General features: G+C 43.1%; 1 protein-coding gene across 1 annotated transcript in view; it reads left to right on the forward strand.

Annotated features, from left to right (window-relative positions):
- The window catches only part of LOC121434725 (phosphatidylcholine translocator ABCB4), a 53,077-nt gene that overhangs the window by 17,693 nt on the left and 19,117 nt on the right, over nucleotides 1–16,267 (forward strand). The window contains exons 9-18 of the mRNA XM_041633646.1: nucleotides 1,599–1,712; nucleotides 2,047–2,157; nucleotides 2,363–2,488; nucleotides 4,828–5,031; nucleotides 5,594–5,764; nucleotides 6,669–6,830; nucleotides 10,855–11,031; nucleotides 12,251–12,397; nucleotides 13,809–13,913; nucleotides 15,376–15,453. Of these exons, the coding sequence (XP_041489580.1) occupies nucleotides 1,599–1,712; nucleotides 2,047–2,157; nucleotides 2,363–2,488; nucleotides 4,828–5,031; nucleotides 5,594–5,764; nucleotides 6,669–6,830; nucleotides 10,855–11,031; nucleotides 12,251–12,397; nucleotides 13,809–13,913; nucleotides 15,376–15,453 (1,395 nt within the window). The remainder of the gene's footprint in view (nucleotides 1–1,598; nucleotides 1,713–2,046; nucleotides 2,158–2,362; nucleotides 2,489–4,827; nucleotides 5,032–5,593; nucleotides 5,765–6,668; nucleotides 6,831–10,854; nucleotides 11,032–12,250; nucleotides 12,398–13,808; nucleotides 13,914–15,375; nucleotides 15,454–16,267) is intronic.

Consider the following 16,267-nt stretch of genomic DNA (forward strand, 5'->3'; position numbering starts at 1 on the left):
TCCCCCAAAATGAGGTCATAATATCTAGGTCTTCCTTGGGCAATCTTTTCTGTAAACCACTGATATTTTGTGATCATCGTCCCATGTTGGGGTTGGTCAGTACAAAATCATTTTAACAGAAATGTTTCAAAACTTGTTTCTTTAAATGAAAATCCTAAGTATAATTCGGTCCCTGAACTTTTTCCATACAGAAACTTGAATCTCACAATGTACACTACGCTGGCTTCACCAGGCCTTGGGCAAGGCTGAGGGTATTAGTAACAACCTCGCCGCCCCAGCCCTCTCTTCTCTGGCGGCTCTGTGTCAGTTGGCCACTTTTTCTCACTTCCTCCTTTCCCCCTGATGACTCGACAGAGTCGCATCGTGACTTTGCCATTAACCTTGTGATGAATTTGCTCACGTTTGTAGCATGAGGAGAATATCCGTGTCACAAGGCTGAAAGTGGCTTCCAAGATAAAGGGAACCTGGCGATCCCCACACAAAGCGCTGAGACTGTTGCATTAACGTCTTAGCATCTACTCTGATGAGAAGTTTTTCTCATTGGTCCTTATTTATATTGAGATAAGAGACAGATAATTAAATGTGTTTGGGTTTTGTAAACATGAACAAGACTGTTGTTTCAGAGAAAATAAGCTATATGTAGAAGTTTTACTATGCCTAGAGAGAAGAGAGTAATTTCTCTTCTATATTTTTCTTAAATTATGTATGCTATTAATCTGGTTTCCTGAAACTGTATTCTTGAATTTATATATGAGTTTATTTTTCAGTGAAAAAACAAGAAGAAAAATGCATTATTTTGTGTGCTGTAGAACAGAATAACCAGAGTCCTATAAATTTCGTGTCCTATAAATGGGTGAACTGACTAGGAATGGCCACACACACCTTTAATCTCAGCACACAGGAGACTGGGGTTAGAAAATAGGGGTTCCTATGAGGCCCAGGTCAGCCTGGGCTACATAATGGGTTTCAGACCATCTTGGTCTACAAGAAGGTATTTTAAAAAAAATAAGTTAACATTTTGCACAAAATTTTGTCCATATGTCCATATATAAGTCTGCAATAGCCTTTCAAGGAAAAATTCCATGGGGTCAAAATCTGTAATGTTTCCTGTTGAACGTTTTGTGCAGTTCCCACAGAGATAGAGAAAATGGTAAAGAACTAAATAATAACACTAGTGGGAAAGTACATTGGTGGCATTAACTTTGGCGCTAATGAAATGGGTTTCAGAAGTCTTTATGACAGGTAATTATATAATCAGAAAAATGCAGCAAATAGTTTGGAAGACTAAGCAAAACTTATTTTTGATGCTGAAAAGCACAGGTAATAGAATGCTATATTGATTTTTATAAATTTTGTTCTCTACTGAAGCAGTTTTTATTTTTTATAAATGACAAAAGTGCTTATCACTCTAATTATATACATGTATCAAATTAGCACAATGTGTCCATAAAGATGTGCAAATACAATTTCTTAATATGAAATAAAGATTGCTACATGTTCAATAAATCTTAAATTCCCTCCTTTGTACTTGGTATTTCAAGCGAGCTCTAACTCGGATGGTCGTTCTGCCCTAACCATTCCCATGCTCTTTCGCTCAGGTGTTCTTCTCAATCCTCATTGGTGCTTTCAGTGTGGGGCAGGCTGCCCCCTGTATTGATGCTTTCGCCAATGCACGAGGAGCAGCTTACGTGATCTTTGACATTATTGACAACGTGAGTAAAAGCATACCTATTTGGCCATTTAGAAAATCTACACATATATGTCAAAAAACTGGAAGTGAGGCGTCACATGAAATAAAATGAATATCCCCTATAAACGTTTCATGTAACACAACGCACACATGCATACACACATGCACATGTATACATCCGTGTACACAGGGGCCATGCACATGCATACACACACCACACCTTCACTGTGGGTTTGCTCACATGAACAAGATTATGCCACTCCAGGTTTTATTTTTAGCATTTGATGAGCCCTATTCCTTAAAATTATAATTGCTTATTCCTTGATAAAATAGTCATTGAATTTTGTTTTATTTAGAATCCTAAAATTGACAGTCTTTCAGAGAGAGGACACAAACCAGACAGCATCAAAGGAAATCTGGACTTCAGTGATGTTCACTTTTCATATCCATCTCGGGCTAATATCAAGGTACTGTCAATAGTACTGGAATTCCCAGCTTAAATAATCTCTGATCATTGTTCTATAGTCTACTTCCTGGGATGTTTATGTACTTTGTCCTGTTGGAGTTAAACTCTTAATTGATTCCTTTTTCCCCCTAATTCTAACTAGTATTGAATTATTCCTCTTTTGGAGCTGTGTTGTGAAGTGTGTTCTGCCTTGCTTTCTCCTGCAGATCTTGAAGGGCCTCAACCTGAAGGTGCAGAGTGGACAGACAGTGGCCCTGGTCGGCAACAGTGGCTGTGGGAAGAGCACCACTGTCCAGCTGCTGCAGAGGCTCTACGACCCCACAGAGGGTACGGTAAGTGGGAAGAGCCAAGTTCCCCAGCTGGGGAAGCTGGGCATAAATTGGCCCTAGATATTGTTTTCTTACAGATAAATCCGTGTGTGCATCTGAGCTTGGCAAGAGCACACAGTGTCGCAACACATTGGGACAAGGCACATATTTCTGGGCATGGGGCAAATGCTTTCAGTGAAAGCCTTGAAACAACAGGCACTAGACAGGACTCTTCTGTCACCAAATACTGCTCCCAGCTGAGTCTGAGTTGACAAAACAAATTCCACAAAGTTATTTCTGACAGTCTGGAATTGTGGCCACAGATATCGTAAAACTGCAATTACATTCAGCAAAAATGATTGTTTTCTTTAGCTTTAGTATAACACGGAGAAATCGGAATCTCCTACCAGAACAGAGGTGAGAACAGGCTAGAATATTCTCTTTTTTCCCCCTCAGGGAATACACATACCCTTCACCTAGATCATCTTTATTTTTGACCCATTTACTTTTTTCTCCTTTTCCGTGTATGTGGGCTAAGCTACAGGATATGACAGACTTCAGAATATGTTTCCTAAGAGGGCTATTCTCTTGTACAGAGAATGACGATCGGAATTGTTGAAACCCCAAGTTAACAAGACTAACTTAGTTTACACTCCTCTTCAGCTGTCCCAACTTAAGGACATTGTGTTTCCCAAATGTTAGTCATCAACTATGAAACACAACTCTACAAAGGATCTTAGCTCTCTTTCTGTGACCATGGCCAACAGCGACTGAGGGTAGGAAAGGGTTTATTTGGCTTCTCCTTACTGGCGACAGCCATCATTGAGTCAGGACAGGAACTCATGCAGGACCGTGGAGCAGAGGTCATGGAGGAAGTGAGCTGGCTAGCTGGCTCTCTCTTCATCATGCTCACTTATATCCTATAGCCCAGGCCACCTTCTCAGGGAATGAAACTACCCACAGTGTGCTGGGCGCTCCTATGATTTTAGGATATGAACAAACAAACAAATGATTGGAGAATAAATATAAAGTTATTTTCTTTACATACCCTGATAGGTCTACCGTACTCTAGTACATGACTACATCCAAGAGTATATAGACAACAAAGGTTGGACTTCATTTATGTGTGTGTGGTGTATGTAAATGAAGATAATATAATTTTTATCTCTCTATATAAATCATAATTTATATATATGTATATATAAATAAGAATTAGTGGGTGTGGAAGGGAGCTGGATCTGGGGAAAGCTGGGACGAGAGGGTGAATGTATCAATCAATGCATGGAATTCTTAAACAATTAAGCTTTAAAGGAGAAGATAAATATCAATTTACAAAGTATTTTTGAGAAATGGTCAGCTTAAACTATGGGATATAGATTCTGGGAGAAGGACAACCATTTTTTACCTGTATACTCCTGCCCCTATGAGCCCACCAGGCTCTAACATTAGTTCCAAACCCATAGTCACATAGATGGCCTCAGTGGGTCAAAAAATACAGCAAAAAGACACGAACCACGGAAAGGACTTGTAGGTAGGAGGGAGAGTTGACAGGGACAGGGACGGGAGGAAGGTAAGCCAGGACTGGGGTGAAATAAGCAGAATGCATTATTTACGTAGATCTGTATTGAACATTAAATTGCCGAAGAACAAACAATTAAAAAATGGTCAGCAATGGACCCCAGTCCTAGTAAGGTATAATGAAGAAGACGTTTTGTTTATTTCTGCTTATGCTGTCCATTACTAAGTTACTTATGAAGCGATGTATTTAGCTTTTCTTCATCAAGGAGTAAATGCCCAGCAAACAACAGTAAATTGGCACTAAGGAAAAAAAAAATCTTTCTTCTCAACTTAATAATTCTCGCTTTTAGAATATGTTTGAAAAAAGAAATGTTCAAAAGTTAGGAAATGATAAAGTAAATTATGGTATGTTAAGCATAACAAAACACCAAAATGCCATCTAAATAAATGTGGATTAGTTAGGTAAGGGGGCGTGTTAACTTAAATTTATCGTTAGTAATTGAAACAGTGGCATGCCTAAAACATCACTGACTGGATGCGCACTGCCGAGGAAGAGCCCTTGAGTATATAAAAGGCCTTGGGGTCATTTTTTCAGCACTGTGTCAAATAATTACATATCTAAAATTTCTTATGGAGGATCATTAATAATCTATTTTTATATATATGAAAATATCAGGAGAAACTATGGATGCTTTATTTTATCCTTGCGTATTACTGTTTATTTTAATTGTTATATCTAACTTTTGGATGAATTCAATACTAGCTAAGATGTTCTCACAGTAAAGAGCCATTGAGCCTTAGAGATCAGGTTGTTTAAGATACCGAATAGGAAGTCTTTCTTCCAGATTAGCATCGATGGCCAGGACATCCGGGACTTCAATGTCAGGTACCTGAGGGAAATCATCGGAGTGGTCAGTCAGGAGCCGGTACTGTTTGCCACCACGATCGCCGAGAACATTCGCTATGGCCGTGGCAATGTAACCATGGAGGAGATAAAGAAAGCTGTCAAAGAAGCCAATGCTTACGAGTTCATCATGAAATTACCACAGGTAAAGACTCCCTTAAAATCAGATCTGAAACATTAGGGACTGAGCTGTTGCTTCAAAGCCTAAAGTTTGTGTTACAAGGTTGTTCAGCCTTGCTGGGTGAATCCCTTGAATTATTCAGTTAAGGATGACAGACTATATTTGTATGAAAACGATATAAAAGCATATAGGCTATGTGGTAGTAACTTTCAAATTCAGTGTTCATTTGTTAGGGTTTATGACCCATTATGACAGTCAAAGCTTCAGCTGTCTCCATCTGTCTCTACAAAGTCCACACTTCCGTGTTTCAAATATTTGAAGAAGGCTGACATGAACTGGAGGGACGGCTCAGCAGTTAAGAGCACTGGCTGCTCTCTGGGGGGACCCAGGTTCAATTCCCAGCACCCACATGGTAGCTCACAACTGTCTGTCGCTCCTGTTCCAGGTGATCCCTCACATAGATATACATGCAGGCAAATGGTGGACAGCTTGCTGAGCATGCTCAAAACCCTTCTGGGTTTGATCCCCAACACTGGAAAATTGGTTGAATGAATGTTTCCAGAGTTTTTCTGGGTTTTCTGTTTAGAAATTTGACACCCTGGTTGGTGATAGAGGGGCGCAGCTGAGTGGGGGACAGAAACAGAGAATCGCCATTGCTCGTGCCCTGGTCCGCAACCCCAAGATCCTCCTGCTGGACGAAGCGACGTCAGCCTTGGACACAGAGAGTGAAGCTGAGGTACAGGCGGCTCTGGATAAGGTCAGTACCTGAGGGATAAACACCCGGGATTGGGGAGAGACAGCAAATTGGAATGGTTTGCAAATCTCTGTCAGTTCTTTTGGAGCCTAGATTGAGAAACAAACCCATAGGGCAAATGAAGTCATCTCTTGGGGTTTATCGATTCTCCTGGTCTGCCGCAGAGAGAGGTCAGTGGTCTTGGCTACCGTCCACCATGGTGCAATGAACCTAGATTAAAGCTTGGGGGAGGAACCGTCTAGTTTTGCTTCTTTCTTGTGCTTGGTTCTGTTTGACGAAAGCACTTATGGTAAACTATGTGAAGAAATTAATTTTAAAAATTTATAATTTCTAAGCATTTTTCTATAACAATTTTTAGTGATAGCATAGTGTCCCTTTCTGTGGTTTACTGTACTTTATTTTAAATTTTAAGCTTTTTCTTTGTAAATTTACTAATTTTGTTAAACCAATAAAAGGGCAAATACATTGAAGTATATGTAAAATACATATAAATAAATATGTGAATATATATGTATGTAACATGTAAATTATGTTCAGATCAGGATCTGGAGAAAGCTATGGCTTCATAATGACCTCCCTAAAATGTTTCTGCCAGTGTTCAGTGCACCACACAGCTCAGAGGTAGGGCCCATCGGACAAACAAACCTTTAACTTTCTTGAGTATCAGAAACTCCATAGTGTTCCAGAGTAATCGGCCCTCAGATTGAAAGGGTTGCTCCCTGCCTGGTCTGGAGCTCAAATGTGACTTTTGTCTTCTACGGAAGAGAAGTGCCTATGCATACACCGAAATGTGGGTGTCACTCTCTACCTCAAACAGCGTCTTACCCAAGGCTTGTTTGTGCCTGTTGATTGACAGTGTTTGCACCATAATCCCAGTGCACCACAGATCTGTCCGTTTCCCCTTTAGGCTAGAGAAGGGCGCACCACCATTGTGATCGCCCATCGACTGTCCACAGTCCGAAATGCTGACGTCATCGCCGGGCTTGAGGATGGCGTCATCGTGGAGCAGGGAAGTCACAGGGAGCTGATGGAGAAGGAAGGGGTCTACTTCAAACTCGTGAACACGCAGGTACCGCTTGCCCAGTTGCTTTCCCTCTGCTCTCTGGGCAGCGAATACGGTAGTCTTTAAGTTACTAAAACAAATTGCAGCTAATTTCACACAAGGAAATATGACTAGATCGAGGCATTAAAATTAGGCAAGCCTCAAAGCCTTAATTCATAACCTGGGAAAGAGCGAAAGGTCAGGGGAAGACAGGCAAAGGCAAAATTCACAGTTAATGTACCCAGTAGATTAACCCAGTGATTAGTGATTGTCTGGGGCATGTGTCCAAACTAACAGGTCCTTCTCAGTGGACCGAGAGAGAGACCTACAGTGGTCGCGGAAAAGGCTGCAATTTCCCGATCCTTTGTAGACAAACTTGGTAAAGCAAGTGGCAACACTCGTAGCTTTCGGAAGTGAATGGTTGGCTTTAAAAAATTGTTTTCTCTAGCCACTAAAACACTATCACCTCGTCTCCTGTTTTCTCTAGCCCGTAAACACCATCACCTCGTCTCCTGTTTTCTCTAGCCACTAAAACACCATCACCTCGTCTCCTGTTTTCTCTAGCCACTAAAACACCATCACCTCGTCTCCTGTTTTCTCTGGCCACTAAAACACCATCACCTCGTCTCCTGTTTTCTCTGGCCACTAAAACACCATCACCTCGTCTCCTGTGTTCTCTGGCCACTAAAACACCATCACCTCGTCTCCTGTTTTCTCTAGCCACTAAAACACCATCACCTCGTCTCCTGTTTTCTTTAGCCACTAAAACACCATCACCTCGTCTCCTGTTTTCTCTAGCCACTAAAACACCATCACCTCGTCTCCTGTTTTCTCTAGCCACTAAAACACCATCATCTCGTCTCCTGTGTTCTCTAGCCACTAAAACACCATCACCTCGTCTCCTGTTTTCTCTAGCCACTAAAACACCATCACCTCGTCTCCTGTGTTTCTCTAGCCACTAAAACACCATCACCTCGTCTCCTGTTTTCTCTAGCCACTAAAACACCATCACCTCGTCTCCTGTTTTCTCTAGCCACTAAAACACCATCACCTCGTCTCCTGTGGTCTCTAGCCACTAAAACACCATCACCTCGTCTCCTGTGGTGGACTCTCAATGTACCAGCCTTACAGAATAAGTAACCTAGAACGTCGCTGTGACTGTAGTTCGTACATTTTAAACTATGTGCGTCTGCTTTGGCATTATGATAAGCTCCTGTGTGTGTATCGCAGATTTCCCCCTTGACACTTCCGGTACACATCATGAAATATTATTTCAATTACTCAGCGGTAGTTATAGAAGTATGTGAAACTATTTGTTTCTCTAAAGTTGAATACTTAGCTTGTTTTGTTTTTTAACATTTTTTCCTTTATTTAAACATTGCAGTACAGGCACAGCTGAAAGCAATGCTAACAATTCCCTCAATTTCCCGACGAGCCCCAGCCCGCTGAGTATCAGTCCGCATTGGGATTAGCAAGCCTACTGAGAGTCATGGCTATATTTCCGAATGCCTCGCCCTGAAATGCGAGAGCTAGTGCTCTTATAGAACAAGAAATAGAATTATGGTTTGTAGAGACTGGGGAGTGGTAGGGAGCGCCAGGGAGAAGATGATTGACAGGTGCAGAGATGCAGGCAGAAGGAAAGAATGTTCCAGAGCCCAGAAGGGCAACTATGACCACAGTGAGTTCTGGATGTCAAAAGAGCTGAGAGAGATTGTTTCCTTTTCATCTGTGCAGATTGAAACTAGAGCCTTGTTGTGCAAGGGAAACATTCCACCACTGAGTTACTTTCCTGGCACACAAGCACGAGGAGGGGAGACTTTGAAAAGTAACCAAAATGTCAATCACCCTGACCAGTCATGGCGATTTTAAGCACCTGTAGAGAAGCTCACTGGTGGCTGGGATGGCAGCTCAGCCAGTAGCATGCTCCTCTTCTAAGCACGAGGACCTAAGGTAGTTTCCAGAAGGAAAAAAAAAGTCAGGCATGATGGCATGTACCATGTAGTGTCTGGGGACAACAGGTGGATCTTTGGGGGATTCTGGGTGGCCAGGCCAGCTTACTTGGCGGGTTCCAGACAAGTGAGAGACCCTCTTTCAGAAAAAGAGGAAAGGTAGAGAAATCCAAGGCACCAACCCTGAGGTTGTCACCTGCCCTTCACTCACACGTTCAGGGGGCACACACACACACACACACACACACACACATATACATACACGCACGCACACACACACACACATACATACACGCACGCACACACATACACACACACATACACACACACACATATACACACATACACACACACATACACACACACACTCCCACACATACATTTGCACCCCACACAAAATAGCACACTGAGTTCACTCAATGTGTGCAGTACATGTCAAGTAAAACATATATGCTAATATGTTATACATACTACATATATGTCCTAAAAAGTAAACAAATTACACGAACGTCTGAGTACCCTGGAAAGCTACGGGCCACTTTTACAGGATGGATTCGCTATTTGGATCACGTCTTATTGAGCTGTTACTGTGTTTTTAAAGACCCGGACACAGGACAGTTTCAAAATTTCAAATTCCTCAAAGAATGAAATGTCAGAAAAATATATAAAATTCAGTTTTATATAAATGCTCTTTATCAATTTCTATTTTAAAATAGATGTAATTATAATGGGTAAGGTTGTCACTTGGACAGAATCTAGACCCCCAGGAAGATGGGCCTCTGAGGCATGCCATCTTGGTTTCACGAATGATGTGGGAAGACCCACCTTGACAGTGGGTGGCGCCATTCCCTGAGCAGACAATCGCGGACTCACAAAGTGCCATTGTCTTATTGCTCTCTGTTTCCTGATGCTGGATCCACTGCAGCTGCTCCCTCAAGCTGTGACTGGGATGGACCCTAGCCTGGAATTGCCAGCCAATCAAAGCTCTTCTCTGTCCCTTAAGTTGCTTTTGCTCTTAATTACAGCTAAAGAAACAGAGACATGGTATTTTAAATCCATTTTAGTTTTCATGTTGACATGATTATGAGCAAGGCTTTGGGATGACATGTGGGATCCTCAAGTGAAATAACTCTTACCCATCCTTATCTGTCCCATGTCTGTTTAACCCATAAGAATTACTACAAGGACTTCGGCTGGGAGACAAACAGATTGCTCTAAAGTCTGTACCATATTCTCTTGGCCTTCTTTCCCAAGAGAACACGTTCATTTTCAAACTGAATGGTCGTCCAATATGAATAAATTAAAATAATATGCAGCTAGTTGTCAGTAGTAGTGCTGCCAAATTTAGCCAGTTAGGCCTTGTTATCCCATGTGAAGTGAATCGGGCTACATTGAATCACCTCTGCTGCTCCTAACAGTTCTGGGGAATTTAGGACCTGTGTGTTTCTCCCTTGGTCCCCTCGCCATGCCTACTTCTGAGTTTTGTTTTACCCTCCCATGTAGTGGCATTTCAAATGAATTTTAATAAATAAATCCTGCCTGAAGATCTGAGAGTCAAACAGTCCCACTGGTCAGCCTTACAGACCAGGTTATGGTAACACACACCTTTAATCCCAGTAGCCATAGAAATCGGGTGGTGCATGCCTTTGGTCCCAGTGGTGCACGCTTTTGATCCAAGCCCTAGAAAGGAATATAAGATGGGGTGAGTCCACTCTCAGATGCAGGCTCCTGAGATTCTAGGAGGAAGAATCGCCATTTCACACTGAGGTTCAGTTAGAGTTAGTGGCTGACTCTTTGGCTTTTCAGATCTTCAGGTTGAACCCCAGTTTCTAACCCTGAGTTTTTATTAATTGTGCTTCACTCCCAGTTCCTTGTTGGTCCTTTAGCAGAAATGGAGGAGGAACCATGGTGACCTTGAGGGCTCACTGGATGCTCAATTTAGTGCTGTTTCTTTGTTCTCAAACCTCAACCTGGTTTAAATTTAACTCTGTAGATATCTTGATACATATAACATTTAGAGTTGCTTTGTTATTCTAAACTTGGAGATTCTACTCATCTGGACACACACACACACACATTTTAATGATTTATCTGTCATTCAGACATCAGGAAGCCACAGCCTGTCAGCAGAATTTGAAGTTGAACTAAGTGAAGAACAGGCTGCAAGCGGCATGGCCCCCAATGGCTGGAAAGCTCACTTATTCAGGAACTCCACGAAGAAAAGTCTTAAAAGTTCAAGAGCACATCAGCACAGGCTAGAGGCAGACGCCAGTGAACTCGTAAGTTATTTTCCGCTCTGGGTAAAGCCTTTGTCTTGGGGTTTTGCTGTTGAAATCCTAGCCTTAAAGAATATGTGTTTCTTACTGTGGGCTGCATGCTTTTTTAAAGAAAAGGAAATCCAATTTTTAAATATATTTGACAGTGAATCAAACAAATGGGAATGAAAAAAGGATTTCCTAGGGAAAAAAAGATAAAATATAGTCGTTGTGCTGAGATGTTTAATCTTCACCTTTGTAGTCCAGAGATAATAAAACTAGTCCCAAATGAGTCCTGAGATGTAGTGGGTGGCCACTTGTCGGTTCCCGGCTGCTCAGCCCTGAACTAATCACACAGAAACTGTATTATTTAAATCACTGATTGGCCCATTAGCTCTAGCTTCTTCTTGGCTACTCTTACATCTTAATTTAACCCATCTCCATTAATCTGTGCATCACCACGAAGTCATGACCTATCAGCAAAATCACATTTGTCTCCGGCAGCGACTTCATGGCTTCTTCCTAACTCTGCCTTCTTTCTCCCAGCATTCAGCTTAGTTTTCCCCCACCTAGCTCTGTTTCCCTATAGCTCTGCTATAGGCCCAAAGCAGTTCCTTTATTAACCAGTGAAATCCCACATCATTGGGATCAGCCTTTGTGATAAGAAAGGGGTTGTGATTAATCTGGCAGTCCTGGGCAGAGAAATATCATTATTGATAATGATGCTGTTCTACATTTGAGAGGATATGGATCCATCTGTTTCTGTCTATTGCCTCGTTTGATCTGATAGCATCGCTGTTAGAAAGGCAAGGCCATAGCGTTATACGCTGATGGGAAACTATAGCTCAGCTCAGGTGGCCTAACTGTAACTATCACACAGACCCCGAGCTGAAACTTTGATCCTGCTACCTCACAAGCTGCAGATCAGAGACAGTGGCCACAGCGTCGAAATTTTCACCTGTGTGTAAGGTTCATGCTCAACCCTGTGTCATTGTAGGTACTGTCAAAGACAGGACATATTTTTGTATTGAGTCTGCATAACAGTTGAGGGTAATAGTCATGCCTCCTCTTTGTCTACAACACCAGATGACTGCATGGTCACCAGCTCATGTCTGTGGGCACCGAATGGTTGTGTGGTCACCAGCTTGTGTCTGTGGCACCGAACGACTGTGTGGTCACCAGCTTGTGTCTGCGGCACCAAAGGGCGGTATCACCAGTTTGTTCTGACCTCTATATGTTCTAGGATGCAAATGTGCCACCAGTGTCATTTCTGCAAGTCTTGAAGCTGAATAAGACGGAGTGGCCCTACTTTGTGGTGGGAACAGTCTGTGCCATTGTCAACGGGGCCCTCCAGCCGGCCATCTCCATCATCCTGTCAGAGATGATAGCTGTAAGTGTGAAGAATCCATGGCAACCTGAGCAGAGACATGTCATCAGACTGCTCAGCTCAGCCTCGCCAGGTCTAGGGCTATGTCCCTTCGGATTAACCTAAGTAGAGCCCTTAATTTCCTTTTAAAGCCAATCTTATTATAAGAGAAAATGAGTAGCCTTTGAAGCATCCTGTCACAACATTAGGAACTTACAAAGTATAAAAACAACGAAGAAATCACTCTGGTTAACTGTCATCACTTGGGTGAAACCCGGGTCAGGTGGTAGCTCGTATGTGTTTATCTAGAAGGGCTGGCAGTTGGCTCACAGGACCACAGGCCCGGAGGGGTCGGAATGGATGGGAAGGTGAGTTCACATCCTACTCTCCGGCAAGCCCAGGTTCTAGGCACGGGCTGGCCTCCATGTTGAGCATGTGGGTGACCCCAGGAACTACACTTGCACAGTTGTTTCTTCATGTGTGGAATGAGCAGTCTCACAGAGTGCCTGGGGATGGAGAGCACATAGCTAACCATGTGGGGGCATTTCAGAGTGTCTGCCAACCGTGCAGCTTCAAACCCAATCAGTAAACCCAGCAAGGGACGTGAGTACGAAGCGATCCCAAGTGTCTGTCTTTGTGCTGTGTAACACCTTAACCACCCTCTATGATTATTGGGGAGACTTGTTGAATAGAAACAAATTGTCCTCCAACATGCTGAAACATACTAGTCTCATGATGTCAGGCATTGATCTATGTTAAGACCATAAACAACAAAAAAATTAGAAAGGACCCTCTGAGTCTTTAAATTTCAGTATAAGACAATCTGTGGCTTTCTTGTACCTCAAGAGACTCATGACTTGCAGGCACATTTTTTTAAGGTCCAGACACTAGAAAGACAGTTCATGAAACGAATCTTCCTTTGGCATCTCTCACACACAACACACACACAAAGATACAGCCTTAGAATGTGTCCGGTATTAATAAGTATTTTAAGAGCAGAGCATGGGAACAAAGGAGAGGAGAAGGTTGGTCAGGATAAGCTCCTGAAGGGGAAGGCTGAGGGCTGGTGCTAGGGGACAGAGGAAGGGGAGAGGCATCTCACAGCTCCCTGCTGTTCTCAACCTATGTATGACCCATAATCCCCCAAGTCACAGATGACGCCAGGGCCTACAAGGAGGGGGAACAAAGAGTTGTTTATTGGGATCATGAAATCATGCTGGCAATGGAGGGGACAAAAAGCCCTATGATAATATGTATGTATGTCAGGCCACTAAACTGTACACTTAATAATGGTTAAAATACTCAATCCTTGCTCGTTGTACTTTCCTGCAATTTGGAAACATCACATATTGGAAGACTGCTTTCACAGATTGTCTAGGGCAGGAGTGAGCAGGCTGGGTCCGGCCATTCACACGTGTTCTAATGCTCTCTCTAGATCTTCGGCCCCGGGGACGATGCCGTGAAGCAGCAGAAGTGTAACATGTTCTCACTGATCTTCTTGGGCCTGGGAGTCCTTTCGTTCTTTACCTTCTTCCTTCAGGTAAGATTGCTCTGCCTGTCTGGGACTGGAGAAACTGATACACACCTAACCAAACAACAGATACTCACACTGAAGTGAGTGGGAGGCAAGGCTCGTTAGAGGGCACACCCCTTCACCGGGAAACCCCAAGTGTGCAAACAAGTGTGTCCTTGGCAAATAGTCATTATGGCAGAAGAAGTCCCAGGCTCATCCACTGGAAACTGAAAACCAATAGAATAAAATCCTCTCTTTTTTTGTTATTACTTTCCCCAATATCAAGTAACTTTGAATTTCTTTTCCTTCCTAATTGGCGAACTATTAGAAAGGACATACATTTATATCCATATATTATAAACCAGGCCAGGAAAGCTTGTCAAAACCAGGCAGGTGGTACATATCTATAATCCCAGCACACAGGAAATTGAGGCAGAAGAATCACAAGTTAGAGGTTGGCCTGGACTACACAGTGAAGTCCTGACTCAGACAAGTAGACAAGAACAAGAAATTGGTACCTGTTTTTCTTTTCTACCGAATTAAGCTTTCCCCAAGCCATGGTCAATCCAGTGGGAATGACGGGGTTCTCAAAGACAATCAGGGGTGCGAGCGGAATGTAACTAGTCATGCCCAGCATGCTTCTCCCTTTTCATTATGGAGTCAGAGGTAATGGCAAGATGAGATTTTTTTTTTTATCTGGAAATCATTGCCTTGTCAGGAGCGCCTCAGAGGTGCCAGGCTCTCTGGGGAGCGGAATTCTGGAAGTTATAGGAGCTATGGGGCAGCATGCAGCAGTCCTCCAGCAAAGACAGGCGAGGAGAGGCCTGTCCTACTCAAGGACCCTGGGAGGCACTTGTGCCCCACTCACGCTCCTGGCTTAGTCAAGAGTCCTGCAGTGTGCCCTCACAAGCTTTCGCCACAGCCTGCCCGGCACTCACAGCATCATTGCTGGAGCCCAACCACGCTACGTGCTCCAGAAGCAAGGCCAGCTCTGGACGTCTGGGCTCCTCTCCAGCTTGGACACCATTGTTAGGGAGAGGGAAACTGTCTGGCAGGCAGACTTGGAGAGGAAGTGAAACCTAATTGCTGGCTATTCCGGGAGCAGGTGGGGCTGTGCCAGTGGAGGGGAATCTCCTCTTTCTACAGCACAGCAGCCAAAGTGTGTCTCTGTGCAGAATTTGTTTTTTTTTTTTTTTTGGTTTCATTATGTTCGAAGTGTTAGGAACACAACAAACATTCTAGTTCAATGCGATATCTTGGTTACTGGGATGCTGCTCTCGAAATGAGAGAGAAGCTGAAACGGGACACGTACAGGTTTTCGGTGTTACTGTTCCAGCACACGCCACTGACTCTGCAGAGCCTGCGTTTTAAGTTGGCCTGCATTATTTGCATCGACATAGAGATACTGTAAAATCAGCGTGAATGCATGCAGTTGTGAGAAGACAATCATGAGAATCGAAAGGAACCCGAGCCTTTTTCTCTCCCCCAGGGCTTCACATTTGGGAAAGCTGGCGAGATTCTCACCACAAGACTGCGGTCCATGGCCTTCAAAGCGATGCTGCGGCAGGTGAGGGCATGGGACATGGTACCCAGTGTTTAGATTTAAGACTCTGCCTGCTTTGTTTGGCATTCCAATGGTCATATACCCCCTCTGAGACTTCCATACCAGGAATGACGAGGGTCCTGGTGACCTAGTCTTGAACTAGCCAGTGACATCTCAGGAGCTTCATGGGAGCAGGCTTTTCAAGACAGACAGTTGTCTGTCTCTGTGCGGATACTCTATTTCCAGTACCTGTATCTGTTTCCTGGATTTTGCACAGACACTGGCCAGTCTTTGGAGACTGTAAGGTGTCTTTGTACAAAGGAGAAAGTAGTTGGTAGCACCCACGTTCATGTGGTACAGTTGGCCTTCTACCGAGGCTTTCCCAAATGCTAGAAGTTGAGCTATTGTTTTGCCTTGAGCTCTGTTTCCAGGCTGATTTCACTTGTTAATTCATTAAAATGTGACTTATTATGTAAGTTCTCGTTCTGGGGTAGGGTGTGTGGGAAATATGAAGACACATGTTTCTCCTTTAAAGAAAGAGGAAGCCAATTGACTTGAGTTGGTCGCATCTCTTTCCACACCAGGCACAAACAGGCATTATATTTTGAGCACATCTGAAGTGATGAGTTCTTTTGGGAACTTTTCAAACTCCTGCTGTTTGAGGCAAATAACTTTATATGACAGTAAAAAGATACTGCCAATAAATATTTATAAATTGTGTCAAATACAAGATACACTTTTAAAGTCCTTGTTTCGACAAAATAAAGCAGAAGTATAGCATTTAATTTCCCTGTTTACAATTTTTAAGTTCTACTATTTCCAGCTGAAAGTATCTGTT

Source organism: Microtus oregoni, unplaced genomic scaffold (assembly GCF_018167655.1).
Source record: "Microtus oregoni isolate MIOR12 unplaced genomic scaffold, Mior012 000044F_ref0000062, whole genome shotgun sequence".
NCBI lineage: Eukaryota > Metazoa > Chordata > Mammalia > Rodentia > Cricetidae > Microtus > Microtus oregoni.